General features: G+C 39.1%; 1 protein-coding gene across 1 annotated transcript in view; it reads right to left on the bottom strand.

Moving 5' to 3' along the window:
- Window positions 1-2230: 2230 nt before the first annotated feature.
- The window catches only part of SAMD3 (sterile alpha motif domain containing 3), a 41984-nt gene continuing 23411 nt past the window's right edge, over window positions 2231-20803 (bottom strand). Inside the window, exons 7-10 of the mRNA XM_055534665.1 lie at window positions 7027-7227; window positions 3573-3744; window positions 2910-2992; window positions 2231-2695 (exon numbers count right to left, since the gene is read on the bottom strand). Of these exons, the coding sequence (XP_055390640.1) occupies window positions 2411-2695; window positions 2910-2992; window positions 3573-3744; window positions 7027-7227 (741 nt within the window). The 3' untranslated portion in view covers window positions 2231-2410. The remainder of the gene's footprint in view (window positions 2696-2909; window positions 2993-3572; window positions 3745-7026; window positions 7228-20803) is intronic.

Genomic DNA, 20803 nt, shown 5'->3' on the forward strand with positions numbered 1-20803 from the left:
TGCTTGGGGCTGGTGCACTGGGACGACCCAGAGGAATGGTGTGGGGAGGGAGGAGGGAGGGGGGTTCAGGATGGGGGGCACAGGTGTACCTGTGGCAGATTCATTTCGATGTTTGGCAGAGCTAATACAACATTGTAAAGTTTAAAAATAAAATTAAAAAAAAATGGGAGTGGGGAGGGAATAACTGGGAGAAATAAACTTTATAAGGAACTAAAAGCACATTGTAGTGAAAGGCAAGAAATGGAAACTGTAAAATAGGGACTAGTTATGCAGAAATGTACCAAATTGTTCTTGCCTGTCCATTCTCATATAAGCAGTGAATAATCATTGCAGAGGTGGGCAGCTGATCTCAAATTTTCTTTTTTCCCACTGACTTAAGCATTTTAACAAACAGAGATAAAGATACTAGTATTTTGCAGTATTTCTAGAGATGTGTTATAAAAATTTCTTCAATAATATGAAAACTTCTTAAACTTAAAAAAATAATTGGATGTAATAACCCAGAAAATGTCCATTGCACTGTGATGCTGTATTAGCACACTTAAATTCTTCAGTCTTTTAAACCAGTCAATTCTTTCAAAACTGAGTAACATCAAGATTGTGATGATAACAGCAAGGGGCACCTTAAAATCATAATGTTCGATAAATTACAATGTAGGACTCGGGGCTGGATGAGGCACAGGACTACGGCTCCTCAGAGAGACTGGAGAGCTGATCTGCTGCTGCTGCTAAGTCGCTTCAGTCGTGTCCAACTCTGTGTGACCCCAGAGATGGCAGCCCACCAGGCTCCCCCGTCCCTGGGATTCTCCAGGCAAAAACACTGGAGTGGGTTGCCATTTCCTTCTCCAATGCATGAAAGTGAAAAGTGAAAGTGAAGTCGCTCAGTCGTGTCCGACTCCTAGCGACCCCATGGACTGCAGCCTATCAGGCTCCTCCGTCCATGGGATTTTCCAGGCAAGAGTACTGGAGTGGGTTGCCATTGATCTAGGAAGGGCCTAACTTGGAAACTGTAAGCTGGGGCCCTGGGAGTGAAAAACCAGGTTCTTATTACAGATCCAAACTAGCCCATGGGGCAACCAAGGCATATGAGAACACTGGAGGTCAAAACAAGGGAAAACCAGAAACCTTGTGGTGAGACAAGAACCAGCCATATCGCTGTATCTCAAGGGAGGGAAGCAGAGGAAGAGGAATATGGGTCACCGATGATCAAAACCTGTGCCAGCGAGACCATCCAGCAGTGAGGAGGCCTCAGGAACAGCCACAGTTCTCCACAGATAGGATGGAAGGAAACCTAAACACCCTGCAGGGCAGCTGAGCAGGCAAAAAGAAGAACTGGGGAGCTGTGTGCCGTGCTAAGTTGGTTCAGTAGTGTCTGACTGCGACCCTGTGGACCGTAGCCCACCAGGCTCCTCTGTCCACGGGGATTCTCCAGGCAAGAGTACTGGAGTGGGTTGCCACTCCCGTCTCCAGGGGATCTTCCTGACCCAGGGATTGAACCTTTGTCTCAGCTATGTCTCTTGCATCGGCAGGGTGGGGCAGGCTTTACTACTAGCACCACCTGTACATCTTAAAATGCTCAAGTTCAAAATGTTTCCAAACAGTGCTCAAACCAAACATACAGAACCACAGGCCACAAATATGCAGCTCCTGGTTATTCAGTTCAGTTCAGTCGCTCAGTTGTGTCTGACTCTTTGTGACCCCATGGACGGCAGCACGCCAGGCCTCCCTGTCCATCACCAACTCCCAGCGCTTACTCAAACTCATGTCCATCAAGTCGGTGATGCGATCCAACCATCTCATCCTCTGTCGTCCCCTTCTCCTCCTGCCCCCAATCCCTCCCAGTATCAGGGTCTTTTCCAAAGAGTTGGCTCTTCGCATCAGGTGGCTTAAGTATTGGAGCTTCAGCTTCAGCATCAGCATTTCCAATGAATATTCATTCAGGACTGATCTCCTTTAGGATTGACTGCTTGGATCTCCTTGCAGTCCAAGGGACTCTCAAGAGTTTTCTCCAGCTCCACAGTTCAAAAGCATCAATTCTTTGGCACTCCTAGGCATTAAGTCTTTCAAAAGTGGACATATTGCCTTAAGTTCAAGTCATACCCTACTTTGAAGGATTTTAAGAAAATGTGAAGAACAGTGTCTTTTAAAAACTAATGCCCCTTTGAAAGTGTTAACTTGGATTGGAATTTCTTAAAACTCAAAATAAACAGCTCTTTAAGTCATATTTTATTATAGAATTTCAATAAAGAATTTGTGTCAAAGTGTAAAGGTAGAAGGCATTAATATTCATTTGAATCTCAGTGACAAGATGATTTTTCTAATATTAATACCTACCTCTACTAAATCAAAACAATGGTTAATAGTATCAGCCACCCTGGAGATCCATTCTGCTTAAATATTTGGCATGCTGTTAAGTGACTGGATGTTGAAATCCTACTTCCTTTTCCTTTTCTTTCATAGAAGGAGAATATGGACTGTGCACATCAAAAATCAGTGTCTCTAGGAAGTTGAGGGTTTGAGCCAGTCTTCTTGGACACTCAATCCCAAACACATGGAAGGAAGCTATGAGGGCAGCCAAAGCTGTAATACAGTCATCCACCTTTGTGAGTCTCTCTTTTTCTAAATACAAAGAAAATTCACAGACATCCATGTTGAAAGGGTTCTTAACTTCTAACACAGGCGTGGACACTTGTACCTGAATAAAAAAGATTACAGTCACTACCCTGTGGTATGTAAAATACCTCAATAATACAATGTGCCTCAATTTAACCATGATATTACAATAAACGCACTTGTTACAATTTAGCATATTTGTAAATATGACAAAACATAACTTTAAAATAGGCCACCATCCTGCTTCAATATATCGTATTAAACATCAAACCAGTGATCACTGACATACTGCATACCTTGTCATTCACAATGACAAAAAGGCTGGAATCCTCCCCAAAAACATCTGGTAGGAGTAAACAAGTGGCTGTCATCTTCATATCTGTCAAAGCAAACAAACTTACAGTCCAAGTAAATGTTGTAAGTAAAGCCAGTATTAAAATGTGTGCTTCATTTTGATATTTGGCAAAACTAATACAATTTTGTAAAGTTTAAAAATAAAATAAAATTTTAAAAAAATGTGTGGTTTTTTGGTTGCTGTTACTTACCTTCTAAAGAACAAATTAGCTTTCTTAGATCTTAGTTCCCCTAATATTTTTTTTTAAAACAACATCCCCATGTAGTAAACATTCAAGATCTCCTGTTCTGCCCTCCATGTTACAGCCAAGAGGAGGTAAGATTTCTGTACTCTCTGTCCATCTGCCAGAATGATTTCATTGTACTTAACCTGTGGTCTGTAAATTACCTTCTATATGAAATTAACAGGTTACTAGTTTCCTAAATATAATATTATAATATCATGCATACTTTTAAAATCTATTCTTAAGCTCCTTCTACTTGAGAAATTATTTTTTCTTCCTCACATATTTTTTCACTAAATTCTACAAAATATAGCTTTCCTAATTACCCTAAATTATACAGGTAACTGAAACCAGATCACCCTATCCCCCAGGTTTACTAACGTTTCAACATGTCTTCATCTGTATGCTGTTTCATCTTTTCTTGAAATGCAATATAGATTGGGTTGTCCACCAAAGAAAGAGAAGCCAGTAGATTTTCCGAATAGGATTCCAAAATGTGCCTTGTTTTCTTACAAATATCTGTTCTTGTAAGAAGTTGGAATTCTCTGAAGAGCTGAAAAAAGAAAAAGATCACAAGAGAAGCTAACCTATGGACTACAAGGAATTAAATTACTCTGTAGAATTACATTAAGCTTTGAATGCTAATTTATATAGTAGATATTGGATTAGTTTTAGTGGAGAAGTAGACTTAAGACAGAGGAGGAGAAAAGAGTGGAAGCCTGAAGTGAACAGAAAAAGATAAATAGTGGACATGACAAACATCTAAGCATGCAGAACTAAATCTGGATACAGACTCAAGCAAATGAGGGAAACAAAGTAATTGGGGGAAAGAGCAAACAAAAAAGAAATCCCTCCTCAATGAATGCAATGAATATTTTAGCTGTCTGTGTTACCCAGCAGAGATTCTAGGATCTTACACTTCCTTACTACATTGTTATTTTGGCACTCCAGGAAGAAGCACAAGAAGAAATCTATCCGATTTTAGAAAGCAAACCTTGAAAAAAATCCCTAACCCTATTATCCTAAAGGGAAAAGAGCTTTAGAGACACTGTAACATCAGACAGAAATAAAGGATGAAAAACAATCTACGAGATTCGATTACGAGATGAAAGCAAAACCAGTTAACCTGTATGGAAACCTCTTTACTCAGAATCACTTTTTCCTGCGACCGCCTAAATTCTTCTCTTGGGAGAATTCCACCACCACTCCCTCCCAATTTTTTTTTTTTTTTTTTTTTGACAGAGTGACATCATAAAACTCATCACCCACACTAAAAGGAATTACGTAGTCATCACTTTCCCTAAAACTCTATAAAAAACAGTTATATACTACCCACTGGGTCTCATTGCTTCTTGAATGTTTTGGTGGATCATAAATTGCCCAAAGATTAGGTCTGAAAGTTATCAGAAAACTGGAATGCACATCCTCATAAAGGCATAGCAACTCTGCTATCAGGCAACCCTCAGTGGGCACTAATCTGTATTAATACCCTAAAAAGAAACTCTCTCAGAGAGCAGGGAGATGTGAAGTGAAACACAAGGAGGGTAGAGAGTCCACTTTCTTGGGTGCAGAATCTAGGAATTTAACTTTTTTAAAAAAAGAGAATTTCAGGTTGACATTAAAGTTGCAGAAAGAGTAAATAGAGGTCACAAATAGCCTTCATGCAACTTTGCCCAAGGCTAACATTTCTGACTGATTTGAAAATAAGCTGTAGACAGGATACCCTCTTAACCCTTAATTCTTCACTGCATATTATTATTCCTTGTACTTAAGAATTACAAGGACACTATCCTACAGAACCACAGCATAACCATCAAAATCAGGAAAATCTAATCCACAGACCCTGTTTAAACTTTCCAGTTGTTGCAATCATGCTCTTACCAAATCTCAGATTTAATCTAGGAACACATGAGATTTAGATATGTTTCTTTGGTCTCTTTCAGTCTGAAAGAGCATCTCAGTTTTCCTTAAATTCCTTAACATACTTGAAAAGTAGAAGCCAATTACTTGGGAGAACACCCCCTCATTCCAGGTTCATATGATGTTTCTTCATGATTTACATATTTTTTAGCAAGAATGCTGGTACTTCTCCATCAGGAGGATGGTTGTTGGTCCCATTATTGAAGATAGTAACTGATCGCGTGGTTAAAATGGAATCTTCCAGGTTAATTCATATAAATGTAATAATTATTAATTCAAATACAGTTGAATGTATTTTATGGGGCGATCCCTTGAGCTGGTGTAAATATCTTGTTCCTACTGTAATTTTCATCTGAAAGATTTAGCATTCACCAATGATTCTTGCCTCAGTCAACCATCTATTGACTCATTTAGCATTTAAAAAGATCAGTATTTCACTTGTATTTCACACACAGTACTCTGCTAGGTACTTTGGGAACTACCACAATGTTTAGAACATGCTTAGCTCAGTTGGTAAAGAATCCGCCTGCAGTGTAGGAGATGCCGGTTCAATCCCTGGGTCTGGAAGATCCACCAGAGAAGGGATAGGCTACCCATTCTTGGGCTTCCCCTGTGGCTCAGCTGGTAAAGAATCCATCTGCAATGCAGGAGACCTGGGTTCCATGCCTGGGTTGGGAAGATTCCCTGGAGAAGGGAAAGGCTACCCACTCCAGTATCCTGGCCTGGAGAATTCCATGGTCTGTATAGTCCATGAGGTCACAAAGAATCAGACACGACTGAGTGGCTTTCACTTTCATTTTTTCACTTTCTAACATTTTAGACTATTGGTTTAAGAATTTTTGCTTTAAAAGTATATTTCATACATGTGTCAATCTGTCATACTCTTCTAACAGTTAGAGGCTACCAGATATTGCTGTTCCTAGCAACTGAAAGAGAATCAAGCGATAAAAAAGGTAGGGTTGCTGAAAATGAATTAACTAAAATAATCTATGTAAAGCACTAAGAACATGCCTGCTATGTAATAAACATTCAGATGTTCTCTATAGACATTATTAAAATAAAACTGCAGACAAATTCTTATTTCAGTTTTTTTTTGTTTTTTTTTTTTTGGAGGGGGGGTGAAGAGAAGAAAAACCTGTAAAACTTTTCATTTCATTTGGTTTCTTGCACCCATAGCATTCCTTCATGAAATGCATTCTCAGATAAAACTCTGATGAATCTTTCATTATATACTACAGCCAAAATTACAGTAAAATTATAATAGGACCTTTAATGGCCACCTTAAATAAACTAAATGGAAGGACGTTTGATTTACCCACAAAAACTTCATATATTTTAAGACCACTTAAAGAATCTATCTGCAATGTGGGAGAATTGGGTTCAATCCCTGGATTGGGAAGATCCCCTGGAGAAGGGAATTGGCTACCCACTCCAGTATTCTTGCCTGGAGAATTCCATGGACAGAGGAGCCTGGCAGGCTACAGTCCATGGGATCGCAAAGAGTCAGACATGACTGAATGACTTTCATTTTCACTTTATGGAATAATTTGGGATGATAAAGGAAATAGATTGTGAGTAATGCTGCAGGCTAACAGCACCCTAATAAACTATCTTGATTGTCTAAATGTGTGCAAAGGGAAAATGTTTCCCACTGTCAAAGTCCCCCAAAGCAGGGGGGTGGTGCCTTGGGGCACCACTGGCAACTCTTCACATCTGATGACAGCCAGTGCATATTATCAGAATGATTCCAGAAATTCTTACCAAATGCTCCTCATTGTAGCCCCTTGGACCCCACACATTCTACTGAGATTCACACCCATCATCTTGCTACACAGTCCTGTTACTGCTCCAAGAAGAAAGAGCGATAAGTCCATTTGAACACACTAATCAGAGTATTATAGGTAAATACAGATACCTGATAAGGGCACTGCAGGAAAGGAAACATTTTAAGAATGTCCTTCAGAGGTGTTCTGCCGCCAATCAACTTTCTTCTTATTTCCAAAGTCTGGCTCATCCTCTTATCAATTTCTCTCCAGTCCTTTTCTGTTTTCACATATTCTTGCTGGAACCAGTTAATATGTTCATCTACCTCAGAATCTAAACAAACAGCTTCCTCCTGCAAAATATTTTCAAAATATCATATGTTCCACATTTCAGGTGGCAGTTTAACACTCCATGAAGACTTGAATTATGAGCTGTTGTTACATACTCAGTAATGCCCTCATATGTAGCATTATGTTTGACCTTGACTAACAAATGCTGTGAACAAATCTTTGATGCTGTGAACAAATCAAATAGTTAATTACCAACTATGGAGTTATAATCTGTTCTTTTGACTGATTTAATAGCTATTCATTTCCTACACACCCTTTTATATGGATATCTAGATTATCCAGAAATGTAACATGTAATGTCATTTATTCCTATGCATTTAAATTTTAGAACGCAAAATATTAAAAAGAGATAAAAAGGTTTTTAATGAAGGTTTTGTTATTGTTTGTATTCTTCCTTTTTAAATGCCTCTTTGGAGTTATAGTACCATGCCATATAATCCAAATTCAAAACAAATACAGTGGGTATATTGTGATACTAAATCATGAAGTTGTCAATTATATTCCCTATACATTTGGGTACCTTGGATCAGGTGGGGTGGCTAAAAGGTACCCCACATATTCTCATTAAAAATCTAAAGCAAAAAAAAAAAAAAAAATCTAAGGCAGGCGGAACAAGACGGCAGAGGAATAGGTGGACGTGTAGTGCATCTCTCTCCACGGATACATCAGGAATACAACTTCAGACACAGAAATGGATGCAGAACACCAGCTGAGAGCTGACAGGAGTACCTGACCAGTGGAAAAGAATATGCAGAACCACGTGAAACTTGGTAGGACAAAGGAACGAGGGGGAAAAACAGGAATGTTTCTAGGATGGACCTGCCCTTGGTGGGTGGAGGAACTGAAGCAGGGGTCCAATCCCCACATCCGGGCAATTGTCTGAGTCAGAGGAAAAACATTTAAGGCTGAGAGTGAAACAGCTGATCTGTGGCAGCCTAAATGGATTGAGAATCAGACAGTCCTTGCTGCAGCCATACATACCCCGGTCAGGGAGGCAGGTTCCCTAGAAGGTGCAGCAGCTGGGAGCTGGAGTTTTAGGATTGTGGAGCAAGCGATCACAGGGTGAGGACTCCCAGCGAGGGAAAGCACTCTGACTGCAGTGACTCAAGAAAACATTTATTATTCTTAGGTTTTGACCTGTTGTGTAGGCTCTTTTGGATTTTTTTTTTACTTTTTTCTTTTTTTCCCCTTTGCCCCCTGCTCTGTTGTAGTTGTTGATTTTATTGGCACTATGAAATCTAATTAAGCTCTTGAGTTCTTTGGTTTTTTTTCTTTTCTCAGTCACAGTTTTTATTGTTGTTATAATCCTCTGCCTCTACATTGGGCTTTTGCAGTTTTATGGAGTTTTCCTTTTTTTCTCTTTCTCTTTTTTTAATTTAATTTTTTAAGCTTATTATTATTTTTTCTACATTTATTCCTTTGTTTGCTTTTCCTACTGTTCTTTTCCCCTTTGCAATTAATCTTTAATGTATATAAATCTTCTTCATCTAAGTTTATTTAACTTTGCATATCTATTCTTTCTTTCCTTTCCTCTCAACATATTTGTTAGTTTTGTTTTCATTGCTTTATTCCCCACTTGGCACCTTGCTTTAGTTTTATTTTCCAGTTTGTGCTTTAGTTAGTGTTGTTCTTAACTGGTAGATATAATTTTTGATTTCCTTTGTTTGCTGGATCAATCTACTGTACTTTATTGGACTGTTTTGATTTTGCTTATTTTACAGTCATCAAGACAGTATGGTACTGGCACAAAGACAGAAATATAGACCAATGGAACAAGATAGAAAGCCCAGAAATAAACCCTTGCACCTATGGGTACCTTATTTTTGACAAAGGAGGCAAGAATATACAATGGGGCAAAAACTGCCTCTTCAATAAATGCTGCTAGGAAAACTGGACAGCTACATGTAAAATAATGAAATTAGAACACTTCCTAACACCATACATAAAGATAAACTCAAAATGGATAAAACCCTAAATGTAAGACCAGAAACTAACTATAAAACTCTTATTAGAGGAAAACATAGGCAGAACACTGGATGACATAAATCAAAAAGATCCTCTATGAGCCACCTCCTGGACTAATGGAAACAGAAACAAAGTAAACAAGTGGGACCTGATTAAACCTAAAAGTTTTTGCACAGCAAAGGAAGCTATAAGCAAAGTAAAAAGACAACCCTCAGAATGGGAGAAAATAATACCAAATGAAACAACTGGCAAAGAATTAATCTCCAAAATATACAAGCAGCTCATAACACTCCATACCAGAAAAACAAACAACCCAATCAAAAAGTAGGAAAAGTACCTAAACAGACATTTCTCCAAAGAAGACATACAGATGGGTAACAAACACATGAAAAGATGCTCAACATTGCTCATTATTAGAAAAATGCAAACCAAAACTACAATGAGATATCACCTCATACCAGTCAGAATGGCCATCATAAAAAGTCTACAAACAATAAATGCTGGACAGGATGTGGAGAAAAGGGAACATTCTTGCACTGTTGGTGGGAATGTAAATTGATACAGTCACTATGGAAGATGGTATGGAGATTCCTTAAAAAGCTAGGACTAAAACCACCATATGATCCAGCAATCCCACTCCTAGGCATATACCCTGAGGAAACCAAAATTGAAAAAGACACATGTATCCCATTGTTCATTGCAGCACTATTTACAATAGCTAGAACATGGAAGTAATCTAGATGTCCATCGACAGATGAATGGATCAAGAAGCTGTGGTACATATACACAATGGAATATTACACAGGCATAAAAAGCAATGCATTTGAGTCAGTTCAAATGAGGTGGATGAAACTAGAACCTATTATACAGAGTGAAGTAAGTCAGAAAGATAAATGTTGTATTCTAATGCATATATACAGAATCAAGAAAAATGGTACTGAAGAATTTATTTATAGGGCAATAATGGAGAAACAGATATAGAGAATAGACTTATGGACATGGGGAGAGGTGAGGAGAGGGTGAGACGTATGGAAAGAGTAACATGCAAACTTACATTACCATATGTAAAATAGATAGCCAATGGGAATTTGCTGAATGGCTCAGGAAACTCAAACAGGGGCTCTGTATCAACCTAGAGGGGTGGGATGGGGCGGGAGATGGGAGGGAGGTTCAAAAGGGAGTGGATATATGTATACCTATGACTGATTCATGTTGAGATTTGACAGAAAACAACAAAATTCTGTAAAGTAATTATCCTTCAATTAAAAAATAAATAACAACAACAACAAAAATCTAAGGCAATCAGGGAATTCCCTGGTAGTCCAGTGGTGAGGACTCTTTCACTGTTGAGGCCCTAAGTTTAATCTCTGATTGGGGAAATATGATCCTGCAAGCCTCACAGCTCAGCCAGAAAAACAAACAAACAAACAAAAAACCCTAAGGCAATCAACAGGTTTTGAGGAGACAACAAAAAAACTCTTTCTTGAAAAATTAGTTGAGAGGACACTTGGCTGAACTACACTTGAATCAACAAGTTGACATCCTGTCATCTGACTAGAATGTGAACAGATGTTACCTATAAAAGATGGGAAAAATTAGGACTTTTACAAGTATATTAGGAAAGTGTCAGGTAGATCCACTATCTGTGAACATAAGATGATTAGCAAGACATAGTACAAGTGAACAAATTTCTAGAAAAAAATGTAACATATCAGCAGATCGAAAAGAAATTCCTACAACCTTATATAAATTTAGTTAGAAAGTAAAAGTCTTTTCACAAAGAAAATACCAAGACCTGAAGGTTTCACAGTTAAATTTTGCTAAACTTTCCAAACAGAGCGTGTACCAAATTTACATAAATTCTTTCAAGGAGTCAAAGAAAAAAAAAAGAATTCTATGACGTATTCCAGTCCATTCTACAAAGGCCTCTATGAAGCCTCTGTGATTCCTAAACCTGAAAGAACTGTATGAGAGAAGATAATTACAGATCAACCTCATTTCTGAACAAAGTTGCACATATTAGGAACAAGGAAAAACTAACTTGGATTTACCCTAGAAATGCAACAAGGGTTTGACATTAGTAACTGGTCATGCTTCCTGCTAACTGTGGTATATACTGGAGAGTGTCATTTAACCCTCTAATTCCTCTAAGATAGTCGTCCACTCTAGAGTCACTGGCCACATTGGCTATAGACCGCTTGAATTGTGGCTAGACCAAATTAATACATGTGCTGGAAACACTGGATTTCAGAGACTTAGTATGCAAAACAAGAATGTAAAACGTCTCATTAACAAATTTTCATAATGATTACATGCTGAAATGATAATATTGGGTTAAGTAAAATATAGTTTTAATATTATAATTCCACCTGCTCTGTTTCACTTTTCTTGAATGTGACTACTAGAAAATGTTACATTATATCTTTGGTGCATATTACATTTCTATTGGAGAGTGCTATGTTAGATGGTAGGGTTTTCTTCATACCAAATTCCAATCATCCCTGTTTTTACTTCTTTTGTCATCAAGGTGACTTTGAAAACGATGCTTCCTTGTGTAACTTGAGCAGTTTTCCTTAACATACAGTCATGTGTCTTAGTCAGCAGGGAAAGGGCTTTGACTTTGCCCCATGTTTCCAAGTGCACAGCTGACTTGTAAACCTTCACAGTATTAGCAAACGTGCCACCTGCCGATGGCAGTAATTGCATTATATCCAGAATGCAATTAACTGTCAACGTTTTTCTTCAACTTTTGCTATCTTGTTCAGTTTTGCACCATGAGAGAAACTGTGGAAAAGGCTATAAAAATGATTGGAATATTATATAATAAATTATCATCTGTCAGGTACAGTAAGAAGCAAACAGTAAATGCCCTAAAAGAAATTCAAAGGAACCTAGTAGATGTCCTTAGCATTTGACTATCCAAGCAGTTTTTTCATGGCTTTCAAATCCATTTGATTTCTAAGCCAAGGAAAGCTAACACAGAGAACTACTAATGACTTTCAAAGTCATGGGGTACTTATATGCCCAAATAAATAGAAAAATAAAATGTTTTAAGAGAAATGAATTACAGTAGTCCCTTCCTTATCTGCAGGGCATATGTTCAAAGAACCCCACAGGAAGCCTGAAACTGCAGATGGTACAGACTGTTTTTCCCTTAACATAGACCTATGATAAAATTTAATTTATAAATTAGGCACAGTTAGTAACTAACAACAATAACTAAAAATAAAATTTTAAAAATTATGATATACTGTAATAAAATTTATGTGAATGTGGTCTTTCACTCAATTTAAAACTTATGAATTCTTTATTTCTAGAATTTTCCATTTAATATTTTCAGAACACAGTCCACCATGGGTAAGTGAAATCTCAGACAACTCAGACAATGAAACTGTATAAGTATCCATTCAGTTCAGTTCAGTTCAGTCACTCAGTCGTGTCCGACTCTTTGTGACTCCATGAATTGCAGCCCGCCAGGCCTCCCTGTCCATCACCAGCTCCCGGAGTTCACTCAGACTCACGTCCATCAAGTCAGTGATGCCATCCAGCCATCTCATCTTCTATCATCCCCTTCTCCTACTGCCCCCAATCCCTCCCAGCATCAGTCTTTTCCAATGAGTCAACTCTTCGCATGAGATGGCCAAAGTACTGGAGTTTCAGCTTTAGCATCATTCCTTCCAAAGAACACCCAGGACTGATCTCCTTCAGAATGGACTGGTTGGATCTCCTTGCAGTCCAAGGGACTCTCAAGAGTCTTCTCCAACACCACAGTTCAAAAGCATCAATTCTTCAGTGCTCAGCCTTCTTCACAGTCCAACTCTCACATCCATACATGACCACTGGAAAAACCATAGCCTTAACTAGACGGACCTTTGTTGGCAAAGTAATGTCTCTGCTTTTCAATATGCTATCTAGGTTGATCATAACTTTTCTTCCAAGGAGTAAGTGTTTAACACCTAGCAGTTAGTTAGTTAGCTAGCTAGCTTCTTTATCTATTTAACTAATGTTTGGAGGACTTTGTATGCAAGGGCACCCCACAATCATTTATTAAATCCTTGGGTTGCTGTCCTAGATACAGCATGTTTTTTTAAAAAGCACTAATTAACCTCTCTGTGGAAACTTCTATGACATTCCCAGTATATTTTGATATTGCAAGTCAGAATTGGGCTAAGTATTAGTTTTATATTTTTCATACTCTGAGAAAAGTCCTTAGAACTCCATCACTTGATGAAGCTTGCCAGGAGCAGAAGAATCACTGAGATGTGGATCCAAAGCCTGACATGCCGAGCTTGGAGCTGCTGGTATTATTCAGGATAGGCAAGATGCTGCTGCTCTACCTAATAACCCCCAGATGTTAGAGCAACAGAAGTTTATCTCTCATGGGACAGACCCATCTCTTCATCCTCCTTATCTGAAAAATCTGGCTTTACCATCTAGAAAGTCAGTCACCACTGCCAAAGAAAGGGAGAAGATGGAGCACCGCATATTGGATCTTCAACGCCCTTGACTCTCCTTCTCACGTTTCATTGGTCAGAGTCAGTCTCATGGGCACAACTCACTTCAAGGCAGTGGAGAAGTACAGTCCTGCTGGTGGTCTGGAGGAGCTGAGCTGAGTAACTTGGTGAGCAGAAATCATATCCACACTCATCTTCCTCTGGGTTTCTTATTATGTGACACCATAGCTCTCCTTATCATTTTAGCCAATTTCAGGCAGTGTTGACTGTTATCTATGGCCAAAACCATGATAACTGAATGCTGCTGCTGCTGCTAAGTCACTCAGTCATGTCCGACTCTGTGTTACCCCATGGACTGCAGCCCACCAGGCTCCCCCATCCATGGGATTTTCCAGGCAAGAACACTGGAGTGGGGGTGCCATTGCCTTCTCCGAACTGAATGCTAGAACACCCAAATCTCAAACCAGAAAAAAATCCCCTGTACAAATTCTATATCCAGCAAAACATCCTTCAGATATGAAGGAGAGATTTAAGACATTATCAGATAAATAAAAAGTGAGAGAACTGGTCACTAGCAGATCTGCCCTACCAGAAATTCTAAAGGTGGTCTTTCAAGCTAAAATGAAATAACATGGACTATAACTGAAATCAACATGAAAAAATAGAGCACTGGTAAAGGTCACGACATAGGTAAATATAAAAGACAGTTTAAATCAATTCTCTGGTTGTAACTCTCCCATCTTGTTAGTTGTAACAACTGCATGAAACAATAGTTATAAATTCTGTGTTGAGGGACACACAATGTATAAAATTTAACTAACAGCACAAAAGGGAAGAAGAGAATTGTTATACAGGCGCAACATTTTTATATGCTATTACAATTAAAAGGGTATGAATCCAAACTGCTGCTGCTGCTGCTAAGTCACTTCAGTCGTATCCGACTCCGTGCGACCCCATAGACGGCAGCCCACCAGGCTCCCCCATCCCTGGGATTCTCCAGGCAAGAACACTGGAGTGGGTTGCCATTTCCTTCTCCAATGCATGAAAGTGAAAAGTGAAAGTGAAGTCGTTCAGTCATATCTGACTCCTAGGGACCCCATGGACTGCAGCCTACCAGGCTCCTCCGTCCATGGGATTTTCCAGGCAAGAGTACTGGAGTGGGTTGCCATTGCCTTCTCCATGAATCCAAACTAGATTATTATAAATCAAGGTATTAGTTGTAATCTCCAGGGCAACCACTAAAGAAAGAACTAAAAATGTTTATTTACTAAAAGAAACAAAAAGGGGAATTACATTAATATACTAGAAAATATCTACTTTAACACAATGGAAGGCAGTAATTGAGGGATAAGGGATAAAGTAAGAAGAGATGACATATATTAATAGAAAGCAAATAGTAGACATAATTCCTACCGTATCAGTAATCATATTAGGTAATTGACAGAATGGATCTAAAAAAATGTATCCAACTATATACTGTCTACTAGAGACATACTTTAGATTCAAAGTCATAAGTAGGTTGAATGTAAAAAGATGGGAAAAGATTTATTATGCTAGCAGTAACCAAAAGAGAGATAGAATAGCTATACCAATATGAGACAAAATAAACAACACAAAAATTGTTCCTAGAGACAAAGAAGGATATTTTATAATGGGAAGAGAGCCAATCCATTAAGAAGATACAACAATTATCAATTTACACACACTTAACAACGGCCCAAATGTCATGTGGCAAAAACTGACAGAAGGAAGCAAGAGACAATGATAGTAGTTGGAGATTTTAATGTCACTTTCAATAATGAATAGAACCACTAAACATGTGATAAACTAGCAGTTGGAAGACTAGAATGACTGTTATTCCTGGAGAAGACAACAGGGATTATAGAAATTTGGAGCTGGATAAGGGCTTCTTGGGTGGCAATAGTGGTAAAGAATCTGCCTGACGATGCAGGAGACATAAGAGATGCAGGTTCAGTCTCTGGGTCAGAAGATCCCCTGGAGGAGGGAATGGCAACCCACTCCAGTACTCTTGCCTGGAAAATCCAATGGACAGAGGATCCTGGCAGGCTACCGTCCATAGGGTCATACAGAGTTGAACATGACTGAAGTGACTTAGCATGAACAGAAATCATGCATAAAACGAAAACCTCCAAGAAAATATCATCAAAAGGACTTTTGAAGAAACAGGATTAAGTTACTTAAAATTCTAAAAAAATTAAAGTATAGATTAAATTAGCTGATAGATAAAATAATCTGTGCATTTAAAGATCACATTAATAGCCTCCAAACTGAGAGAAGGTCATTGCAACTAGGAAAAAAAATAGAGAGAAAAGCCAAAGCCTTTGTGGGAAATTCAAAGTCCTTCCTGTACTGCTTCAAGAAAAAAAATTAAATTTTCACCAGATAAATTCAGAGTTCATTTACTCCATAAAGACAGAAGAGAATCTTTTCAAAGTGGATGAAAATATCAGGTACAGATATGAAGAACGGGACACATGAAAGATTCAAGCCAAGTTTTTTCAGAAAAACTTGGAGGAAGCAATGACTATTATCAAAGTCAGCTTATATCCCATGAGTAACAAGTTTATGGTAATAAGTTGAAGGTTTTACTGGCTGTAAGAAATCTCAATAATTTAAGAAAAGAAAATGTATACTTTAGCCAAAAAAAAAAGCATTTTGAAAGTATATTTAGATCCTGATGTTTCAAATGAGGCATTTGGCAGAAACCCAAGAGGACCACCAGCAAATCCTCTGCATGAAGAGATTCCCAGGAAAGGATGTGCATCAGGCTGTGTCAGTGTGAAATGAAGGATTCCTCCATACACCACCTTCATCTTGTCACAGCAGGCTCTTCATGAGAGCAAGACAGAACTTACCCTAGTGCTCCTTGCTCTGGCAGATGCTCAAAACCTTCCTTTGGTCCTATATCCACTTGCCCTCCCACCTCAGTACCCCTAGTCCAGGCTCTAGTTCTCTGTAAGAAGTCAAGTGCTACAAAGGAGTCCCAGGGGCAAATTCTTGAGAAAAGGACCCACTATCCTTCTCCATATTCCAGAAAATGGGGGTGACCTGCCCCAGAAATGTCTATACACTAAGTGCTAAGTGATACTGAGTAATAAACATTAAGCATGGTTTTTCCTGTGGTCATGTATGGATGTGAGAGTTGGACTTTGAAGAAGGCTAAGCGCTGAAGAATTGATGCTTTTGAACTGTGGTGTTGGAGAAGACTCTTGAGAGTCCCATGGACTGCCAGGAGATCCAACCAGTCCATTCTGAAGGAGATCAGCCCTGGGATTTCTTTGGAAGGAATGATGCTAAAGCTGAAACTCCAGGACTTTGGCCACCTCATGCGAAGAGTTGACTCATTGGAAAAGACTCTGATGCTGGGAGGGATTGGGGGCAGGAGGAGAAGGGGATGATAGAAGATGAGATGGCTGGATGGCATCACTGATTCGATGAACTTGAGTCTGAGTGAACTCCGGGAGTTGGTGATGGACAGGGAGGTCTGGCGTGCTGCGATTCATGGGGTCGCAAAGAGTCGGACATGACTGAGCGACTGAACTGAACTGAACTGAACTGAATCAAATGAATTATGGCAATGGCATTAAGAATAGACTGATAGACCAATGGAATAAGAGTGAGTGCCCAGAACACACTCAAGTCTTTTAGGGGGAAGTTAACATACAATTAAATTGCCACCATAAGCCAGTGAAAACAATAATTGGTTGTAAGAGCAATAATTCTATGGAGATCCTTACCTAATGGCATATACAAAAATAGACTCCAGATGACTTAAAGATTTAATCATAAAAGTGCAAACTATGAACTTAATAAAAGAAAGCATAGGAGAATATCTTTGTGACTTAGGGTATGGGAAGTACTGCTTCCTACAAATTAAGAAGAAAAAGATGCCAACCCATTAAAAACGGGTACATGGAACTAAAGAGGTAATTGTCTAAAAGAAGGAATTCAAAACTCTAACAAACACATGGAGAGATGCTCAGACTCATTAGTTATCCAGGGAAATGCAAATCACAAGACTGAGATTACAGTTTATACCTATTAGTCTTGGCAAAACTCACAAGGCTGGCTAACGCCAAGCACTGGCAGGAAGATCAAGATATGCAGTACTATGGGACTGAGACTGACAAAATCATTCTAGAAAGCAATTAGTCAAATTAAGTACCCATGCTGGTCCCATCAGTTTCACTTCTGGGTGGACAAGCTAAAGAAATAACACACAGCTTCATCCAAAACCATCCAGGTATAATAGTGTTCTCTGTAGTACCATTCATTGTGGGAAGGAAGGGGCTTGAAGCAAGGACTTGTAAAAATTGCTACAAACACGGAGTAGAAATACACATGGTAACATAAATGAGACTTCAAAAGTGTCAGTGAAAAAGTGAAATACAAATGAGGTACAGAATAGCATTTGTGTGTGTGCTCAGTCATGTCTGATTCTCTGCGACCCCCATGGACTATAGCCCATCAGGCTCCACTGTCCATGGAATTTTTCAGGCAAGAATACTGGAGTGGATTGCCATTTCCTGCTCATGGGGATCTTCCCCATCCAGGGATTTAGTCCCCATCTCTTCTATCTCCTGCATTGGCAGGCAGGTTCTTTACCGCTGCACCACTTGGGAAGCCCAGAATATCATCTACATTGAGTCAAATATATATAAACCCAAAATTATGGTACACATTTTAGAACACCTCACAAATAAAAAGTACTCTTGCCTGGAGAATGCCAGGGATGAGGGAGCCTGGTGGGCTGCCGTTATTGGGGTCACACAGAGTCGGACGTGACTGAAGCAACTTAGCACAAACAAAAAGATACAGATGAAACACATTAGAAGGGCTGCCCAAGAGCAGAGGTGGGGAAAAGGGCATAGAAGAATGAGCACATGGGAATTCCTTGGTGGTCCAGTGGTTAGGACTCCGTGTGCTCACTGCTGAGGGCCCAGGTTCAACCACTGGTTGGGGAACTAAGATCCCACAGCCACGTAGCATGACAAAAAATAAAATAAAAATGAAAAATAAAAGGACTCTCACACTTATAAAAAATGAATGAGCACAAAAAGAAATGAGTAGAACAACAGAGAGGCCTGGCACAGAACAATGATGATAATGTGCCATGAGGTGAGAGTTTGAGTCACTCAACTTTAACACCTCAGGTTTTTCACAAGAAAATAATACAGTACAAAGTTAATTCCACTACACTGCATACATACAGTTCCTATAAGCTTTTAATACTAATGTGTCTTCATCATTTAAACAGGATAATATTGTCAGCAACTTAAGAAATTACTCAGTTAAAACACAGACAGAAATAGACTCACAAACATAGAAAACAAACTCAAGGTTATCAAAGGGGCAAAGGGGTGAAGGAGGGATAAATGAGCAGTTTAAGATTAACAAATACATACTACTATATATAAAATGCACAACAACTCAGGACCTACTATATACACAGGGAACTATATTCAATAGCTTGTAACAACTTATAATGGAAAAGAATCTGAAAAAGAATATATATATATATGCGTGTGTGTATGTATAACTGAATCACTGCTAAAACCTGAACCATTATAAATCAACTATGAAAGTGAAAGTGGCTTAGTTGTGTCCGACTCTTTGTAACTCCATGGATTGTAATTCTCCAGGCCAGAATACTAGAGTGAGTAACCTTTCCCTTCTCCAGGGAAGATCCCAACCCAGGGATTGAACCCAGGTCTCCCGCATTGCGGGCAGATTCTTTACCAGATGAGCCACAAGGGAAGCGCAAGAATACTGGAGTGGATAGCCTATCCCTTCTTCAGTGGATCTTCCTGACCCAGGAATTGAACCAAGGTCTCCTGCATTGCAGGTGGATTCTCTACCAACTGAGCTATCAAGGAAGCCCTAAATCAACTATACTTAAATAACAAAATATATTGCTCAGTTAATTCTACTGTTTTGAGAATCTACTTGTGTCCCTGTTTATAAGTACTCTAAAAAGTATAATAAAAGGCAATTAAGCAAGTGAAACAGATTTATCAATTCACAGGGCTACAAGTTGCTTGGACCTAAAGCTAAAACTCAGATGCCTAAGAAGCAGTGTTGCTTATGCTGCATTTGATTGAATGTACAACCAGCAGTGACATGGGGTCATGAGGTTGGCAAAGGATTTTTAAACATCACATTTAAATCCAGTATTTTTGGAGGATTGATCTAGAAACATAGCCTGGGATTCTGACAAGTATAGCTCTGCGTACCATGGTTATAATTCCTTTTAGTAGCAGAATGTCAGAAACCCAGGCATTTTTAAGACTCACAGGTAGATGCTTGATGCTGCTGAAGCTTTGGGTTTTATAGGGGCTTCCCCAGTGGCTCATCTGGTAAAGAATCTGCCTGCCAATGCAGGAGATGCAAGAGATGTGTTGGCTCTGTGGGTTGGGAGACCCCTAGAGGAAGACCTGGAAGCCCACTCCAATATTCTTGTCTGTAGAATCCCGTGGACAGAGGAGCCTGGCAAGCTACAGTTTGTGGAGTTGGACATGACTGAGTATGTGTGCATGTGACACACACACACAGAGCATAGTTTAAGCAGTGCCATGCTGACCTCAGAGATTAAGGGAGGAGGAGGGTTGCGGACAAAAGATCTGTGACCTCAGACTCACACAAATTCTGCAGCTGCTTAGTCATCTTCAGAAGCCCACATGAGAGGAGTAAGAAATGCACTGTCCTTCACTGAGGCATCTACCATCAATATTTTGGTAAATTCCTTCTAACAACAGAAACAAAACAAGTGAAAAACTCTTCTCCTTCCTTATTTATTCCCAAAACTTTTCTCCAGTTTAGCAAAACCCACTTCCCTGCCTTTGAGGGGATGGCCTGCCTCCTGGCTTGTTGCCTACATCAGCATTTCCCATCTCTCTAGCACAAGGGGGTAACTTTTTTTCTAGATTATGGAAATGCTGTGCCCAGTCAAGAAATTTTAAAACATAGGAAAGTTGCCCAAGTATATCTTAATCCAACTATCTTTAATCTTCAGAAATCATAAAGACATTTAAAAAGAGCTATAAGAATTGAAAATGCAGACTGGAAATAATTTAGGCAACTCATCTGAAGTCTAAAATCCCATGAGATAAGTGGTATATTCACTGAACGTATCCCTCCA

Source organism: Bubalus kerabau, chromosome 9 (assembly GCF_029407905.1).
Source record: "Bubalus kerabau isolate K-KA32 ecotype Philippines breed swamp buffalo chromosome 9, PCC_UOA_SB_1v2, whole genome shotgun sequence".
Lineage (NCBI taxonomy): Eukaryota > Metazoa > Chordata > Mammalia > Artiodactyla > Bovidae > Bubalus > Bubalus kerabau.